The 19,672-nt window shown below is 37.9% G+C and overlaps 1 protein-coding gene across 3 annotated transcripts in view; it reads right to left on the reverse strand.

Annotated features, from left to right (window-relative positions):
* Positions 1–19,672, reverse strand: part of CSMD3 (CUB and Sushi multiple domains 3) — a 1,042,296-nt gene that overhangs the window by 523,081 nt on the left and 499,543 nt on the right. For all 3 annotated transcript variants that reach the window (XM_067537409.1, XM_067537408.1, XM_067537407.1), the window contains one exon: positions 2,085–2,188. In XM_067537409.1, coding sequence (XP_067393510.1) covers positions 2,085–2,188 — 104 coding nt within the window. The remainder of the gene's footprint in view (positions 1–2,084; positions 2,189–19,672) is intronic.

The following is a 19,672-nucleotide window of genomic DNA, read 5'->3' on the forward strand; positions in this document are numbered from 1 at the left end:
TTCATGATGAAAATCTACAGGTACTTGAAAGGTGTAAATGCCAAGTAGATACAGCAAGTTCAAGGCTCTATAATTAGGAATAATTAGATGAATTTAAGAAAGGGAAAAATAAGGTGAAAAATCCAAGATCTTCCTGACATTGCACACTATGATCTAGTTATAGACTCCTAAGGGATGTGATAGAAGGCTTATTGCTCAGGACGTTTAAAAACAGTTTAAAACAAATGACTAGAAAATGTACTGTAGGGAATAATCTTGGATTGGCAAAGGGCGGACTAGATGCCCTAGAAGGTCTTATTGATTTCTATCAGATGATTTATTTTGTTTGAATAATTATGTCTATTTTCCTTTCTCCTACTTTTATGTTTGATCCATTTTATACAGATACATCATAACCAATTGAGATGCTACAGTTTTGTATTCCCCAGTACATTCATTATATGAACTCTATATTCCGAGTTTAAAACTCAGTTTTGAAGATAATCAGAATGAAAGTTGGCATATAAGGTTTCCGTTGAGAAGTGATTATTAAAAATACATTTATTAATAAAAAATATTAACCCTCCTTCCCATTTATACATAATTTAGGCAGCTATTTGCAAAAAGCCAATCTTTTATGAGTAGAGTTGGGCAAATAATAGATATTTTGGTTCATGTGTAATTTTGAAAATAATTTTAAAAATTAGTTTCAGGTCAAATGAAATATTTTATCTCAAAATCAAAACATTTCAATTTTGACCATTTTCAAATGCTTCTGAATTTATAAAATAAATTGAAGGGAAATTTTGAACTAAAAAGTAATTTCAAACTGAAAAAAACCAAAAAAGTTTGGTTTTAAAATCATTAAAATGAAATGCTTTGATTTTTTCCACAATATTTTGTGAAATCAAAACAAATGTATTATATGTATCGGTGTTGCACATTTGCGTTATTCACTGAAAATAATTTTGGCTAAAAAGTTTCACTTATGATCTACTCATGAGTAAATGATAACTTCTATAAGCCACAAAATATTCTCTTTATTTTTTTCATAGAAAAATGAAACTAATATGGAATACTAAATTAAATGCATATAAAGAAACTTCATGAAAAAAAAACCACACTCAGTTTTTACCTACCTCAATATTATTAAAACTGAAAAAGACTAGAGCAAAAGAGACCAATGCAACACAAAGTAACAAAAGATAACTAAGGCCTACTTACACTGTTCTGCCCTTTTAAAAACAGATGGAAATTAAGGGCAGAATCATTGTTTTATATTTGATGTCTTTTTAAACATTATTAATTCAATATAATTGTATGTACTTGGCTTCTTGAGACTGATCACTGCAAGAGAGCCAAATACCATCAGCAGGTTAAGTAAATGAGAAATCTGAATCCAGGACCTAACAGATTATTTTAACTTAGATTTAAGTGCATAGATACTATGATGATGGGTGGCAGTCTAAAACCCTAAAATAGACCCTTAGTAAGTTACCTTCATTAGTACCCATGACTGCCTAAATCATAATATCGGATGGGTTAGGTAACAGCACTATTTAACAAGAGAATGTCAGAGATAATCTAGCCTGTGTTCAGGGACTACCTGTCATAGTCAATGACGTATAAAGGTCAAATTCCTCTGGTTTATTTCCTGTCGAGCTGGGCTGTTCAAAGGATATTATCAAAGGCAATTACTTATACGGTCCATTTCCCTTTCTGAAACCACATTCTTAATCTGAGCACCCAGCCCTAGCAGATGAACATAGTAACCCCAGCAAAATTGTTTATAAAATTATTTTGAGCAAAACAGAATCAGTCTGAAGAACTGGGGCTACATTATGCTGTTTTAGCTCTCATGCCCATCTACTTTTGAAATTAGAGATAGTAAATATAAAATAAAATACCTTATCCTATATATCAGTCTTTAATAATTTGTTGAGCGTGATAAGATTATTTTTCTATTGGCTTTATTCATCTCTCAGGTTATACTAGAAAATAATTTGGCCCAATCTATGCATCATTCAATAGCACCAGACAAACCTATATTAAAGTAATTTTGTAAAGCATATTGAATCAACAAATTGCAAAGACAAGAGACTTACACTTGCAGCACAGTTTTGGGATCACCCACTTCCCCTCCATCACCAATTGTCAGTGTGTCGTAGCCAATCTCCAGATCAAATTCTTCAAAATTTATCTGAATAACCTAGTAGAAAAAATTAATATGCTCTTAAAAAGTAAAGAAATTTCATTATGAGATGAGTCAATACAGATAACTTTCAAAGAGCAAAAATAAAACAAAACTCCAAATAAGTAATAACTACACAAATTAGTGACATTTTATTTGATACTATCCTGTTGTTAACTTGCAAAATTGGTTAATGCAATATTCCATTAAAATAAAATTCTTTTTATGTGGCACCAGTTTGCTGGCATGCTGGAAGTAACTACATTTCAATTATTATGCAGTTATTGTATTTTTGATATAGTATTGTACAATTGTATCACATATCCAATGTGGTACCTTCACAAGACAACATAATTACTTACAGTGGGTGAAATTGTTTCCTGCCCATATTAGACTGAATACTTTTGCTTTGTCCAGGAAATTCTGAAGAGATGAGGACATAATTTACATACCCCATACCTACAGCCAAGTTTTGGTAGTACAAAGAAACCATTGAAGACATTATTCCAGCCTAGAAGTCATATTTTTATGAACTTGTGTAAAACATGACTGCCAAAGGTGAAATTTTTGTTATGCCTCTGTACTCTAAACTGCAGTATGACAGATATTTAACTATATGCAAAAGGAATATTATATATTATGGAGCACCAGTCACTCCATATTTAATGATCAGGCAAGTTATGCACTTAAAACAGGAATGCAACCGCTTTGTTACATATGAAAAATGCAGCACACCTTCCCCGTCAATTGCTTCAATTACATTTTTAAAAGTGGGAATAATACAGGTGCTTCAAGCTTCCTATATAATTAAAAATGATTGAGCTCTTGTGTATAGGTAACAATTGAAGTTTTTGGGGAGTTATTGAGAGAAACAGAGAACTAAAATTTTTCCTTCAGCACAGCTATCAGATAAGGTTCGACTCCAAATGATTCCACAAAAATACTGCCCTCTTCCAAAATGGCTGTCTTCCCACTGTTCTCAACAAAAAAGCCAGTGCTGCCCTCAGTTAGATGGCTGTTCTGAAAAGGGCATCTCTCTTCCATTGTTCTGAATGTGACTGAGTGTCTCCACCTGCTAAACGTATAGGGGCCACCATCATCCCTGAGACACCGTGGCTTTATTCCTTTTCTGATCATTTGCAGGTGGTGACCATTTTGAAAGAGGCAATTCTCCATGTGTTTTTTGAAGGAGACAATTTCATGAACCACACCCTGCTTAACAGAAACTTTAAAGGAAAAACTTTAGAAAAAATTACCTTTGACTCTAATTGTTTCTTTTCAGAAGATACTAAATCTACTCCAGAGAGAATGCTCTAGGGAACAGGAAACAGTGGTGTGTGTGTGCACACATGCATCCATGGATTAATGGAGTAGATGCAGAAAAAAGGAGGAAATTGATGTGTGTGAGTGGTAGCGTAGTTGGTAACAGAGGCAGGAGGAAAATTGGTATGTGTCACAGGGAAATATAAAGGACAATAAGAATATGGAATTTGTGAGCAAATGCAGGGGAATGTAGGGAAGTGCAAGAGGCAGGGGAAATTTTCAGGACAATACACTACTCTGCCAAACCAAGCAGCTTTAAAAACTTAGCTTCAGTGGCCAGTATGCTCTGGCTGTTTTGTGCTATTCTAGAGTGGAGTAAAGCAGCCAGTGCATGATAGTGAATCTGATCATAAAAGTTGAAATTAATAAATGGAATTTTTCCTTCTTCAAATGTTTGCACACATGTATTTCATTCAAGTCATTCACACTCACTACTCATAGGAAGAGGGGCTCAGAGAGTCTATTTAAACAATGACTTCAAGACTACTTTCCCAAGGTCTACATCTAACCTAAATGTAGTAGTAACAGCATAGTGCTTAGTAAAAATATGTATAGAAGACCAGGAAGCAGCTCTGCAAACATCCAATATTGAAACATCACTGAGGAATGCTATCAAAATTGTTTGCTCTTGTCAAATGAGTCCGTAATCTCTACTGAGATATGTTCTGTGCTACTTCGTATGCTGTCATAATGCAGGAAATTATCCACCTGGAAATTGTCTGTGCAAAGATCACCTGACCCTTCATTTAATCCACATAGGAGACTAAAGACCGGGTGATGTCCGAAAAGGCTTAATTCTCTCTAGGTAAAATGTTAATGTGTGAAGTTACAGTTCTTCTGCATTTGAGGGCACTTTAAGACAGAATACCACTAAATAAATCATTTGGTTAAGATGAAACCACTTTTGACCGAAAAAAATGGATTTGGATGTAGGGCCACTTTGTCTTTCAAACACTGTATATATGGATGCTCTGACAGTAAGCCCTACAGCTCACTTTCTCTCCTTGCTGATGTTACAGCTACAAGAAAGATGATCTTTTGGCACTGGAGAGAAAGAGAACAGATTGCCAGGATCTTGAATGGAGGCCCCATAAGTGCAGCTAAAATAGTATTATGGTCCCAACAAGGGAACCTGATCTTTCACATGTGGAGACGAATGAGTCTTCTTAGAAATCTCATTACCATGGAGTTCAAGAAAATTGACTTCCCTTGGATGGGCCAATGAAACACCGAGTCCACTGCTAAGTGAACCCTCAACAAAATGAGTGACAGACCAGAAGAGTGAAGGTATAACAGGTAATCCAAAATGACCTGAATGCAGGCCAGCATCGGATGAATTTCCTGGGCTAGTCATCAAAGTGAAAACCACTTCTACTAGGGCTACTTATTTGGCCATGTAGAAGGCTTCCTACTATTAAGTAACACTTGTTGAACTGCTTCCAAACGTCATTCTTCATCTATACCGAACCATGTAATATCCATGCTGTGAGGTGCTGTTTGCCCTGGCCCTGGTGCTGAATCAGTAAGTCGGGATAAAGAAGAAGAGATATGGGCAGTCAAAATGATAAACTGAAGAGATCAGACAGCCTACAGCCTCAGTCAAGGAGGTGCAATGACAATCAGCCCGGCATGATCCAACTTCAGTTTGAGAATGATGCGGAATGATTGGGATCAGGGGAAAGATATCAACTCAGGTGGAAGATATCTATCAAGAAGCCACGACTGAGGCCTCCTCAGGATAAATTCAATGGCACTCTTTCTTCATTTTTTTTGTTGCAAACAGATTGATAGCTAGAATGCTCCATTTTCCTAAGATGGTCCTCAACATACTGTTCTTCACAAACCATTCTCAGTCTTGATCCATAGGAGGTGTTGACAACCTATGAGAATCAGGAGATAAGGAGGATGCCCCTGAGCTTAATCCTGACAGCCCCCCAAGTCATTCAAAGACAATGAGAGAGACATCCCAGGTGTAGTGAGTAAACATCCAGCCTCATCTGACGCCCAAAATACCAGTTGCATCAGTACCAATGTACATAAAGAAGTCAATCCTTGAGGACTAGCAGGGACATGACACTTCCACTCAATACCAAAACAGAAGGTGGCATCAAAACCAGGATCAGGACCTACCCCATGGATTTGGACTGTACCACAGTCAGTACTGAAGATAGTAACTGTGCCAACAGATCCTTTAATACAGATAAGGAGGCCAACCGTGGCTGCCCACTCTGATTCTTAACTGGTGCCGAAGATGATATAGACAATTGATACAAATCTGCAATCAACCCAGGCAGTGCTGAGGACCACACAGAAGTAGTGCCGGCAGCTGAATGCTCCTGAACAATTGGGGAGTCAGGAACAAAGAAGCAACGCAAGTCTGATGCTGCTTGGAACACCGGTGGCATGGAAACAGACAGTGCTGATGGTGTTGATACTGGACTCAACAGGTGTCCCAGAGATGGTATCAGAGTCAGTGGTGCAGTGTTTAGCTGATGCTGCCTCAGTATCAGAGAGCTAGTAGGTGGCTCAGCTCCATCCTGCATACCAGAAGAATCATGATACCAGTCTGCACTCCTCCTGGATGATGGGGATGAATCTTCCTGATCTTTGGAACAGCTGTGGTCTCTTTTGTGAGAACTTTTCCTCAGAGGACCAGAGAAAAGAGAAAGATCTCCCTGCCTCCTGGGAGAGGCATCAGAGTCTGGCTGAGGAACATCTCCTCACTCCAGTTCTGAAGTTGTCTGAGAGGGCCAGACAAAATACAGAGGTACTGAGTGCCAAAGTGGGCCTCATGGCCTGCTCCATAAGGTTTTGGTTGAGGAGCACGTCCCTAGTCATTTGCCTTCTTTTCTTAAACGATTTGAAGATGGAGCAACTTTCTTTATCGTGCCCTTGTATCAGGTAAAAAAAGAACTGTGTGGGGGTGGCGGGGTGGGGTCACTATTGGGAATAGCCACTCCAAATTACAGACAATGTTTAAATCCTGGAGGGGTAATCCCATCAGGGTAACTATCTATCCTAACTAACAATTATAACTAAAACTCAGGTATTACTAACCTAACAATCATTACATATGCACAACAAAATCCTAGAAAGACTGAACTATAAAAGCATGAGATGAATACCACACAGAATGCTCCAACTCTAGCTGCAGGCAGGGAGAAGGATCTCGAGGGGTTGAGGCGATGCTCCCCTTAAATATCCAGAGGAGGGCTCCAGGCCACAGATCGTGAGCACCTCCTCTAAGGTACTGCTAGACAAAGTTCTCTGGTTCAGTATGCTGAGTATACTCACACCTGAATGGAATATATGTCTGCAGCCACTCAAAGAAGATTTCAGAGTTATGGTTAAAATGAAAAGAAATCCAAACATGCACAGTTAGGGCATCCAAACAACCCTGAAGTTGCACTGTTGTAACCACATGAGCAGGGGAAAAAAAAACAAAATGCATCTTTAAAAATAAGTTAAATATAACACAAATACTAAAATGACAATCATATAGTTCTTGCCTGGTGCAGCTACAGGATAGATTTTGTCTGATGGTAACATCAACTCAGGGATTCTCCATTAAAAAGAACCCAGTTAAGTTGGCATCTTAGCATTTTACATTGCCAGACTGATGCAAAGCTGGATTCCAGCTCCACCTGCATCTGGTTCATGACAGCTAGGGCACCCAGCTTTTACAGGCGGTGTCGGAAGGGGAAGAAGTATTTTTTCCCTACAATGTTTCCAAAATAGCTTTTCAGTAACATATGCGGCATACAACTAATATGTTATCAGGTGTGTGCACAATGTGGCACTATAATTAAATGGTCAGGCTACTGGTCTAGGATTTGGGAGATGCAGGTTCTATTCTCTGTTACATCCCATATATTCCTGAGCAAGTCAATTAGCCTCTCTGTGCCTCAGTTTCCCATCTGTATAATCAACTAACAGCATTTCCCTATCTCACAGGGATGTTGTGAGGATAAATACATAAAAAAAGTTGAAGTGCTCTGAGATCTACTGATGAAAAATGCTCTATAAGAGCTAAGCATTAAGACTGTATTCACGACAGTTTTGCAAGACCTGGACAACTCATCTCGGACTTTGCCATTGTGTGAAGAAGCTATTCCAAATCTGTGCTAATAAAACCAACATACCACATAATTATTTATACGCACATACATGTATATACAGCGAGAGTCCTCTGGCACCTTAAAGACTAACAAATACATTTATTATTATTTGTTGTTTATTTGTTAGTCTTTAAGGTGCCACAGGACTCTTGCTGTTTTGCTAAAAACAGACTAACATGGCTACCCCTCTGGAACTCATCATACATGTATACGTATTCTATATATATATTCACACATATATGTAGAAAATCTACATCTGTCATGTACTAGCTTTCTTAAATAGTTCTATCACTGAAGATAATTGGTGTCAAAGTACTGTATTATTGTCCAAATAGGAGCGCATTAAAAGGGAAACCATATATATTACATTACATATATTACATTAATTGGCAAAAAGTTTGGGGAACATTAGCATTTAATAAGTCTCAATCACTTCAATTTCTACTATCATAATTTCCTCCCTTTCAGAAATACTGGATGAAGTGAACATTAGAAAATGCTGTTAATTTCTCCACAACTGCCAGCAGTCAAACAAAAATGCAGCACTGATTTCTAGATTACATTTTATTTTATGAATGGAAAAATATAAAGACAGTTCTTACGGTCAGCAAGCACTACCCAATGCTGCCCCTATCCCTTGAGGGAAAAAACAGTGCTACCATCAGCTGTTTCAGCTATATTACAGTGAAAATGAAATATAGTATTTTATATCTCCAAACTCAAGTGCATCAAAATGTGCTCACAGGCAACCATCTAACCTGCTAACGAATTATCCATGTCAATTTGGATTTAATGTAGAGCATCTAAGTAGATTTACAGTGTCTGACAAATGTGCTTTGAGAATATTTTCTTCGCTGACTGAAGTTGGAGGTGTTTTAACTTTAGTCAAAGTAGTATAGTGTTGTTTAAATAACTGATGGAACTGTCCATTTCAGACAGTGAGAAAGACAAGTGGCATTAACTGAATAAGGTCATTAAGACTCTTTAATCTGAGGTTAATTCAGGCCTTTGGCTGAATAGTATCTTTTGCAAGATTTCTCAGAACAAACGTCAAAGGCAAACAAAAGCCTCAATGGAAGCTGTGCTAGTCTTCTATAGTTTACCCATAGTGTAGTCAGATCAGCATTTGTAGATTAAGTCATGGGAGAGGAAACCAGGTAAACACTGGTCAAATACATGGGGCCTAATTCTCATTTATACTAAGCATAAATTATAATTAACCCACTTTAGCTCCCCATTCCATTGACAGCAGAAAAAAGTGCTATCAGTGTAAAAGTTTTGATCAACTAACACCTAGATTGACATTTAAAATTTTATTTGTAATTCAAAGTGCTGGCTGCTGAGACACACACCACGGGAGCACCTTTGTCCCTGCCCCTGAAAACACACATGGGCTTAAATTTCAGCATGAGTGGAATAATTGACATCGATGGGATTAATCACATGTTTAAAAGGAACATGTGCATAAATATTTGCAGGATTGGGTTCTTAGCTATAGTCTCCAACCTGTAGCTACTCAGAAGATCTCTCCAAATGGACTAACATTTTAATGCATATCAGTCAAGTTTATGCAGAAAAATCAGGGTCACAGCTATTTTATTGTAATTCATTTTATATATAATGCTTGTAACAAAGTAGCTAGACATTATTCACTGAATATTACGAACAAAAAGAGCTCCAGGCTTATTCAGAGAGAGAATCCTGCCCTTCATCTAAAAATCTCCTGGCCTAAGTCAACCAACTAACCAGAAAAAGAAAAGGAAAAAAAATCACCTAAAGCCTGCCAGTTATGCTCTGAGAGACAGCCATGAAATTTAAAGGGGGGACCTTCAGTTGAGAATACGTTATTGCTAGCCTTAGAGAGTTAAGTTATCAGACATTGTAGAACAGCTCCACTCATTATAGTGGTTGATCTTGAGTCAGAGCCAAAAAGTGGGGTTACAAACAGCTTGGCATACTCCTCTTATGACTATAATATCTAACCTCAAGAATAATGTTCGTGTAACTATTCTTATGTAGTAAATATGTTGACTGTGGTAGTAGTTTACTGGTAAATTTTGTTTCGTAAATCCACTAATTGGAATGTATGTGTGTTTGGCATCAGAAATGAACAAATCCACTCCATTTTATATTTAGTGATACATTAATAATCAATCCCTACATTTTCAAAAAAGCTTACAACTATTGAGCTGTTCTAAAATTCTATATATTTTTAATATGTGTGCAGTTTTGATGACATACAGTCACTCAGTAGTTAGTAAAGCCTGAAAACTATCCTGTCTAGTTACATTTTCAGTTTTATTTAACACAGGAAATTTTCCCCACTCACTCTTAATGGGATTGCCAGATCTGTTAAGTCATGTGGTCAGAGGTGGGTCTGAAGGAAAAAAGTGTGCATCATTTCTTAAAGATTTTTTTTTTTTTTTAATTTCTGAAATTTAGGCGAGATTACGTAATCCTCCCTGGAGGCTAACTAATGCCTCTGCTGCATCTAAAAGAAAGGCAACAGTCTCCTTGGCAACAGTCTACTTGCCAGCCAGACATGAAAAGAGATGCTATGACTCACTCCTGATAATTACATATCCAGGAGTAGCAAAGGAACTAAGAGCCTAGGGCCGTATCTTGTTACTCACAGTTTACTCAAGTAAACGTTACACTGAGTTGAACAGGAGTCTTGCCTCAGTAAAGTAGACTCTGGTCTTTAATAATGTTGGGGGAAGATTTTCAAAAGGAACAAATGGAAGTTAGGCATCCAACTCCCATTGGTTTTCAGTGGGAGATAAGCATCTAACAACCCTTTGTGCCTTTTGAAATTTTATCCTGTATCCATACCCACTTCAGAAAATATTCCACGTCCCTCAACAAGCAATAAGAAACAACACTTTATTGGAAACCTGAAGGCTAAGTTTTATACTCAGAACTGCACTGCAGGTCTCCACAAGGAGCATGTTTTCAGATGATTATGTCCCAGCCAACTGGTTGATGTGGCTGCATGCTGCATTGAGTCTAACTCTCTGCATACCTGATAGATTTGTACTGACATCTCCTAAAGGTGACAAAATTTTACAAAGAAAAGTAATGTTCCAGATGAAACTTTCCAACTCCAAACCGCATCTAACAATATGTAATTATGCCCATTTCCATCAACAGATTGGGTTTCTCAGCTACTTCTGACATACAGGCAACAGGGAGATAAAAAGTTAAATGTATTCTCATACATGAACCTGCTAATGTAAAGTTTGCAGTGCAAATGCTAACTCTAAAAATAGCACATGGACACTCAGGAATATTTTAATTCCCTAATATTTGACATTTTACCAATATAATCCCAGGCCTTCATGCTTCATGCTTTTTTAAAAGGGAACTCTTCATTCATTTTCCTCAGGCCAAGTACTTTGAAACTGAAATAGGTAAGTACAGTAGTCCCACCTTTCACAATACGAATAAGAGAGAACACAATTGATATTATGTTCTGTCAAATAATGCAACATTTTTACACATGCTTTTTGTGGTATGTTGCATGTATTTCTGTTTGACACAAAATATTCAAAAGCAGATATATGACCTGCCATTCATCTTATTGGATACATACAACACCAAAAATTGGAAAAACAATCTGCTATTTTTCTGGGGGGATGGGAGGAAAGTAGGGGAAGAAAATATATCCTGGTGGTAAGAATAGGATTTGATTTAGGAGTTCTCAGGAGTTTCATGAATTTTGCAGTTTAATGACATTTTATAGAAAACGGAAGAGAGAAAGAGAGAGTGTGTTTAGATTGTCTAAGTATGGACTAATTTGGCCCTAAATTGAGACACCTAAAATGGTGCCTAATTTGAGACACCTATATTTGAAATTTTTGGCGTAAGTAACATGGCACAAAAGCCACAATGAGAGTCGGTGCCTAATTGGGACTACAATTCAAGAGGTCTGGAATCCCTACCCTCTGCAAAAGCCACACTTCTCTGATTTACCCTTTTGTGTTCAACTTTCTCACAGGCTACTTCCAGAGTCAGCCACTCACTTAAAAAAAGCCATAGTGGAATTTTTTTTCCTGCGATATGGAATACAAAAGTCACTGTACAGTCCTGACATATCCCAATGGCAAATGTCACTTAAAATTCTAATAATGGCAGGACAACACTTTCAAACCATTACAAAATAAGAAGAATAAAAGAATGAAAAACTTTTTCATGCTATGGTTTGTTGTAGCAATAAGAGCAATAATCTCTATTACTTTGTATTGTACTCACAATAAGAGCTTTTGAGATTGAATAATTGGGGAATCGAAGCTGAGACATTTAATGAGTCTCAGTAGCCATCTACTACTTTATATTCTACAAAATATCAGGGATTAGCCTGTAAATAAGGCTTTCTCCAAACAAAAATATTAATGAATTACTCAATTCATAAAAGGCAATACAGTGCCCATACACGGAAATAAATTTAATAAATGCAAATACATAAGTAAACAAAAACAAATGTTTTGTCTTTCATTTAAGTCAATATGTTTGTTTACCATATTTTCCCCCAATAAATCCGAAGGAGCCTATTAACTTTTATCTTACAAACCTGAACATTGTGTTTGGATTTGTTACTTTTATTTCTCCATGGAGTTATTTATGTTACATTTGCATTGTGTGTTTGTGTAATTCTGCAGTCTCTCAATACCTTGTAAACACTTGCCTCTTTTGTGCCTATTATAAAAATAGAAATTATATATATGACTTTCTTTAATGCTATATCAATTGTATGCAGTGCGATACCCAGGAATTTAAATTTTGCATCTGCTCAGGAAACCACAGTCTGTAAAGAAAAGATTGTGCGTTTTAGCATACCTATGAGTAAATTGCAAATGCACCACCCTCAGGAAAGCACATGGATGCACAATTCCTCTCACAGGCCCTCTGTTGCACTAGCAATAGGGAGTAATTGTACATAAATTTGTATGCACACATAGACATACAAATGCCACACACATGAACAGATACATCCAGTGGGAGGTGTAGGGAGAGAAAGAGGGAAACCATGGCGCTGCGTATTCCCTATTCACACCTCATCCACTCAGTCCCTGGAGGCAATATCTGCTTCACTCTCCCCAGCAGCTCTAGCTAAATTCCAGGTTGCTCCAATTCAGCAGCCACACACCCCTGCAGTGTTGCATAAGGGCTAATCAGGCTGTTTCCCTCACTTCATTATAATTTTGCCAACCTTACTCACACTGAATGACAACATGTGATTAGTACCCCTTTTAAATCAATGAGGCTACTTTGTGAGTAAGTTACTACTCAATATGAGTAAAGGTGACAACATTTATCCTTATTTTCTATTTCTCATTTTGAACAATAGAAATCACTAATAATCTTAATATTGTTTTTAAATAAATGATGGAATGTAAAATGAATTCTTGTGCTGACATACTGACTTATCCGTGATTTTGGTGCACAGATTTTCTTAAACCTTATTTTCAGCAACAGTTATAAATATACACCTCTATTTATACATTTATATCTTGATGTTTCCCTTTATTATTATTTGCTGTTCATTACTTTGATTGTAAGCTCCTTGGGGCAGGAACTGTCTTTTTATTGTGTGCTTATACATCATCTAGCACAATGGATATATGGTCCATGACTCAAGCTCCCAGGCACTTCTGCAATGCATATAACAATAAAAAACATTTATTTCGAATGTGATTTGCGTCCAAAAAGTGGTAGATATTACACAGCCATAGAACAAGACACAGCCCCTTCTCCTGGCAGGCCATTGGAGGAGGCAGCTGATAAGGCTTGTGGAAGGTGGTGTTAGAATGTGATGACTGTGCCTGAGGGGGTCTGGTTGCAGGGAAAGAAATGAGGCGGAGAAAGGCTTTGCAGGACATTCACATTCCTGCTACCTGTTCTAGAGCTTATTCCCTTCTATCAATGATGTACAAGTGAGGCTAAATCTGAAAATATTGACTAACAAAGCAGGGGATGAGCCAGCTCAAATATATGAGTGTCAGCAATAACTCAGCTTCAGAGAAATAGGACCTACAAGATGGCTTGTGTCACAAGTTTTAGCTATTAAACTTTAGAAACAGGATCACCTAAAGAAAACTGGCCAACACTTGAAGCCCACCCTCCTGTTGTCAATCAAGCAGAATTTTCTGCTTGTCTGGTTCACACGGGGAAGAGAAGCAAGACAAGAAAAGGAAAATGTGTTCTGCTTATATTTATATTCCTCATATCCTCTCAGAATGGCTAATTGCTTTGTGCTAAGGATGATTGACTACTTCCCAGTTAAGAGATGATGTATATTTATGTCAGATAATAGAGCCTGATGAAAGCCTGTAGTTTGATTGATAAGCTTTACCCAGAGGTAATTTTTCAAAGAATTGCAGATCCCACTATCAAAATAATTGTGTTAATAATATATTTGATTACTATATAACAATAGTTTCAGTGAAAGATATATTGAATCCATCATTCATTAGAAAACCAGGGGGTAGTTTTGTTTTAGGTTTTGCATAATCTTGTTGATCGGAATTTTTTGTCATTATTGTAAAAACCATGGATGGTTAGGATCAGGAGTTCATTTTAGCTGGACCCCAAAGTTCAGGTAAATTGGAACCAAAGTTCAGTTTGGAGCTGTCTCTAGCATTTATTGTACACTCAATCCTGGTCCTATTGAATTTGAAGGGTTTTTTTGCCAATATCTTCAGTATAGTCTGGAGCTCAGACCTGATTTAGGAAAATGCTTAAGTTACCTGAAGTACTACAATGAGTCTTAAGAACATGTTTAAGAGCTTTATTGAAAAAGGATGTTACATTCTGAATAAGAAGCTAACTTTTAAGAATTCTAGAAAAATCAGAAGAACTATATTGCAACCCACAAATCCTGAGTTAGGCACCTGGGATCCCTTTACAATGCATTGAGACACATAGGAGCCTCAGGATGGGATCCAAAAAAGCCAGCATACTAGGCTGGGAGCTACCTAAGCTAGCCAATGGTGAGATGTTGACAAGAGGGATATGTCCAAAACATCGCCCCTGTCAAGGTGATAAGTGCCAAATCCGGGGTGCAGGGAGGTGCCTCCCTTTGCTTGTGATCCACAATCAGGACCTTTCCCCTGGAGTCAGGTGGTTAGATGCCTAAATTATTTCCTGTGAGAGTGAATTAGACACTTGATTCACTACTCACAAATCAGCAGGCAGTGCCCACCTTATAACTTTTAGCCCAGTGGTTGGGTACTCAGGGGATGTGGGAGACCAAGGTTCAATCCCCCCTGCTGCCTGAGTGGGAGAACACATTTGAACAGGGGTCTCACCCCACTCAGGAGAATGTCCTAACTATTGAGCTATGGGAGATTCTGATGTGAAGGATCCTTCAATCTTGTGGTGAAGCTGTTCCACTTTGGAAAAATACTTCAGGTCATTGGGCAATAGTGAATGAGAGTGGCTCTGCAGTCTGGTGGTTAGACTCACTCACTTGGGAGTTGAGGGACTAGGGTCCAATGCCCCTGCTTCACTGACTAATTATTTATGCACAGTGGAACAGCTTTAATTTAAGAGACTGAGGGAGCTGCACACCAGAATATCCCATATATCAGTGTTTAAAGAATGCTTTTGGCAGAGTGGAGGCTTCTGTCCAAATCCTGTCTGCCATTGGGCAGAGGGGGGAATTGAACCTAGGTCTCCTACATTGCAGGTTTATGCTTTAACCACTGGGCTAAAAGTTAAACCCGTACGTTCTCCTCCAGCCAGATTCTGAAGGATACCTGGTCTGGCAGGTAGCCATTGAGCATGCCTACTAGATTGGGCCCTGCAGCCAAAATAGGAAGGCAAATACCTATCTGTTTCTGGTTCATGGATCACTTTGGGGCTTTGGTATGAGATAGATGTCCAGAAGCCAAATGAGGCAAACTGCACCTGCCCAGACACAGAAACAAGGAATTTTACATTGCATAATTAGGTGCCAAGTGAGTTAGGCACCAACATGATTAAGAGGCAGCTGAGCAGGAGTTTTGTGGATTGCAATGGAGGGGTTAGGCACCTAAGCCCCCAGTGGATCTGGGCCTAGATTTATATCTTTCTAGTCCTTGGGGTTGTTAACATGATCTTAGAAACATTAATCAAGAGTAAATGGTATAGTGTTGTCTTCCTGAGTCTGCAGACATTTGAAACAATAGACAGAGGAATCAAGTGACCTATTCATCTCAATAGAGCATTTGCGTCAAAACTGAAAGATGATATTTTAAATGTCAACACTTCACTGTTGATATTTTTAGCAGAAACATCCAGCTAATATTTTCCTCACTGACAAATTCTATATGTAGTTATGAAATGTCAGGATAAAAAACCATGAACAAAAAACCATTGATAATTAATATAGGAACAAAGTAAAATAAATTTAATATATTATTACAATAAATAACAGAGGCTACTGTACTGATTCTACTATTCATTGTCGTCATGTTTTATTCAATTAAAAACTCTCTATTTTTAAATTTAAATCTGCCACAGAATCTAAGAACCTGGTCACAGAAATAATGGTTCCAATTTGCTATGTAACAAACAGGGTCTTGGTGCTAAGACATTCTAGATATTAATGAGTCCAAATTTCCTCTGTACATTCTAATATGACATCCATGTTTCTCAACTCTTAGAAGGAAGTGGCTACCTTCATGAATTCCATGCCAAGAGACCTCAACAATGCAGCAGATGTGTTACCTAGGGTTCTGCCAACCCAAAGCTCTTGGTAACTTTATTCTGTGCAAGATGTTGTCAGGAAATAAACAAATGGAGACACAGCTCTCCAGCCGATAGATGGACTGGTAGAAACAGTATAACACAAAAGTGCTCTCAGTTAAAAGCTACACTTTAGTCTTCAGCATTTACACATATCCTCAAAAAGATAGCAAAACACCGCCAACCCTCAATAATTACTGAAGTTGGGGTGGCTTTCAAATGGTACAGTGGCAGCTTTCTGATTGGCCAGTCTTCCAGCTGCCATTGGGAGACCCAACAATATGTGTCCAAGAAGAGATCCCAAAGAGTCCAAACCTCTCCCCCTATTTATCCTTGTTAGTAGACAATAATATGCCAAGAAAAAAACTTGTTAGGCAAGCAGTTTCAAAAGCTAATTATGAGATTGTCTCAGAGTATTAATTAACTAGATGTGTTCCTGTAAAATCTGCATGTCTTCAGGCCCTGACAAACATCTCCTAGTGGGCATGCATAAATAAGCTTCTTGCTTTTCTCCTAAAAGACATATCGCAGCATGTCCACCAGATACTTCATCGGAGGTTGGGTGGGGTGCAGTGTGTACAGGCCTGCAGAAAGACCTACCAATTTCAGCTGCTGTTAGCAACAAGTATAATATTACACTAACAAGTGGTCACTGGCCCTTTTACTGGTCCATCAAAATCTCCCTGTACAGATGGAGCTGCTATAACTCCCAAGAGCAGTAGGAGGCACTGAAGCCACTCACCACTTCTTTTCACTATGGAATTTCTTCCATTTCTGAGAGCTTTAGGCAGAGATTTTCAAAGGAGCTTATTAACTCCCCGTAGATTTTCAAGGGGATTTGGGCACCTAATTCTCTTAGGCCCCTTTGCAAATTCCATTCTTAGGGCACTCAAGTTCATTCATTCTGTATTTGTTAGTGCATTTGGACCACGCTTAAATTTATAGTATAGCTGTTGGATCAAATTCACTGTGAGATTCATAATACTCAGAGTATTGCTTCCTCTGCGTTTCATCATTCAGATATTTTGATCCATATCCTTCAAATGAACCTAATTTGGGCTTAAATATATTCTCTCTATCATAGTATCATAACTCACTCTTGTGGCATGTTTTAGTGCATCTAAATTACTAAATGATGATATACTTAATGAAAATATTCTAATGATACAAGGATTAGTTCCATGTACAGAATATTCTTCTTAATATTTTATCTTGTTTTTTAGTTTTAGTCATTTGTCTCTGACTGTCTTTTCTTCATTATTTTTCTGTCAAAGAATTGAGAGGTATACTTACATCTGAAAGACTTAGTCCATTTAATTACCCAGGTTAATAGGAAGGGAATGCAATTAAACGTAAATAATAAGTGCTGGAGCAAAGAATCATACATATGAAAGAGTATATTTGGAAGGAAAGGGTGCTGCAGAATACAAACCAGAAAAGAGATTGGTGAGTGTGAGTTGAAAAGTCCCTGAAGCCTTCAATGTATTTAGCAGCAGTGATTAAAAAATAACAAAAGCAAGCAAGGGTAATAAATTGTATTACTAGAGGTTACGTTATAGGGAAAGATCAAGGAAATTGTTAAAAGAGGAGATTTCATGGCAACCTAATTAAAGCATTGGACTTTATGAAGGAGATGGATAAACTTTGTTCACAAATAACTTTATACTGGTAAATAGAAAAATATGAGCTCAGACTAAAAACATATGGTAGAGCTGGTGCTACAAAAGGCCAGCAGAACAAGATAAAAATCTAAGAGTATTTCTGACAAAAAACAATTTTTTCTTGGCTGGAAAAAAATTATAGGAGGAAACAGAATGTGAATGTAGCAGAAAGAGAAGCATCCAGATGTCACACAAAGCAGCCAAATTTGAACTTTTTTGGACTATGAACTTTGCTCTAATCACTTGCCCACTATTCCTGCTGCCTCCTTCCAATCTTCATTCTCCCAACTCCTTTTCTTTCTCAGTCTTCCCACAGTCATTTTCCCCTCTCTTTTCTTCCATCCCATTTTCATTCAATTTTCCAGTTACATATCAGCCACAATAATCACTTGCACCACTGATTTTATCACACATTCAAGAGCTACATTGCCCCCTCCCTCCCCGAGACAATTTGGACCAATAAATCTAAAAATTTGAACTAAGAAAATCCCTTCCCCCCTACACACACACCCCTATTTCCACACCAGGAACATGACACCAGAACTTCAGCAGGTATAAACTGACATAACTCCATTGACCACAATAAAGCTATGGTGATTTAAAGTCCCCATTAATCTGGCTTATGATCTCAAGAATGAGGATGTATTGCAACTAGTACCCTTTGGAAATGTAGTTTTAGTCTTTGTTAGTAATTTACTTCAAATGATCTAAAAATCTAATGGACTTTGGAAGTTTTTTTTTTAGCAAGATCCATTAGTCAAATTCACTATTTTCAAGAGAAATTTGCTAACAAAATGCATGGAACAGTGTGCAATCTACTGGTATGGTTTGTAGCAAATGACAATTTATTGAATTCCACAGATAAAAGGACACAGATTTGCTCTGGAGAGCGTGATAAGTGTGATTACTCAAATCCAGACTAGATGAATAGTGAGAGGGATGCTTTAAACAGTGAAGAAAAAAGATTCAATTCCTCAGTATGAAACACCATGTAAGAGTGATCCAACATGTCAGGAGGATAAAATCACTACCCTTCAAAGGACCAGATGATGTCTGAACCTCACACAGGTGCCAGGGCTAAGAGTTTACCCTTTTTGTGCTCCCCATGCAATACCCAGATACGACAGCAATCCCTGCACTCAGAAATTACAGGGACTGCTGTCACACTGGGAAGTAGAGTCACCTCAAAGAGAAAGGAGAGGAGACATGGCCATTTTTTAATGCCATTCAGACCTGAAAACCTGGCCAGACACACTGCAGGGAGCAAGAACAATGAAGCTTTTTCATTTCCCTTGCAGCGCTCTGAGGAGATGTGGGAAGCACAGCCAACAGTGTGAGTCAGATTGTAAATACACAACATGCCTTTCAGAGAGTCATTCAGGCAAACAGAAAACAAAAACAAAACCCTACAGGTAGCTCGATTTCCCAGCAAGTTCAGAGAGATGCCAGAGAAAATAACTTCAGCAGAACAATCTTCTATAAAACTTTACTCACAAGAGTAATGACTTGGATTCAAGCAGAGAGGAAGGTGTCAAAGCCCACGAGCCCAAGGACAAAAATGTCAAAAAGTGTCAAAGCCCACACAAAGGACAAAGATGTGTCTTAATTATCCTCAATGTGTGGGTCAAATTCAAAGCTGGCGCACCCCCATAGTAGCCTCTGGGCCATATTCC

This window comes from Emydura macquarii, unplaced genomic scaffold, assembly GCF_026122565.2.
Source record: "Emydura macquarii macquarii isolate MOO-44397 ecotype Brisbane River unplaced genomic scaffold, CSIRO-AGI_Emac_v2 contig_383, whole genome shotgun sequence".
Classification (NCBI taxonomy): Eukaryota; Metazoa; Chordata; order Testudines; family Chelidae; genus Emydura; species Emydura macquarii.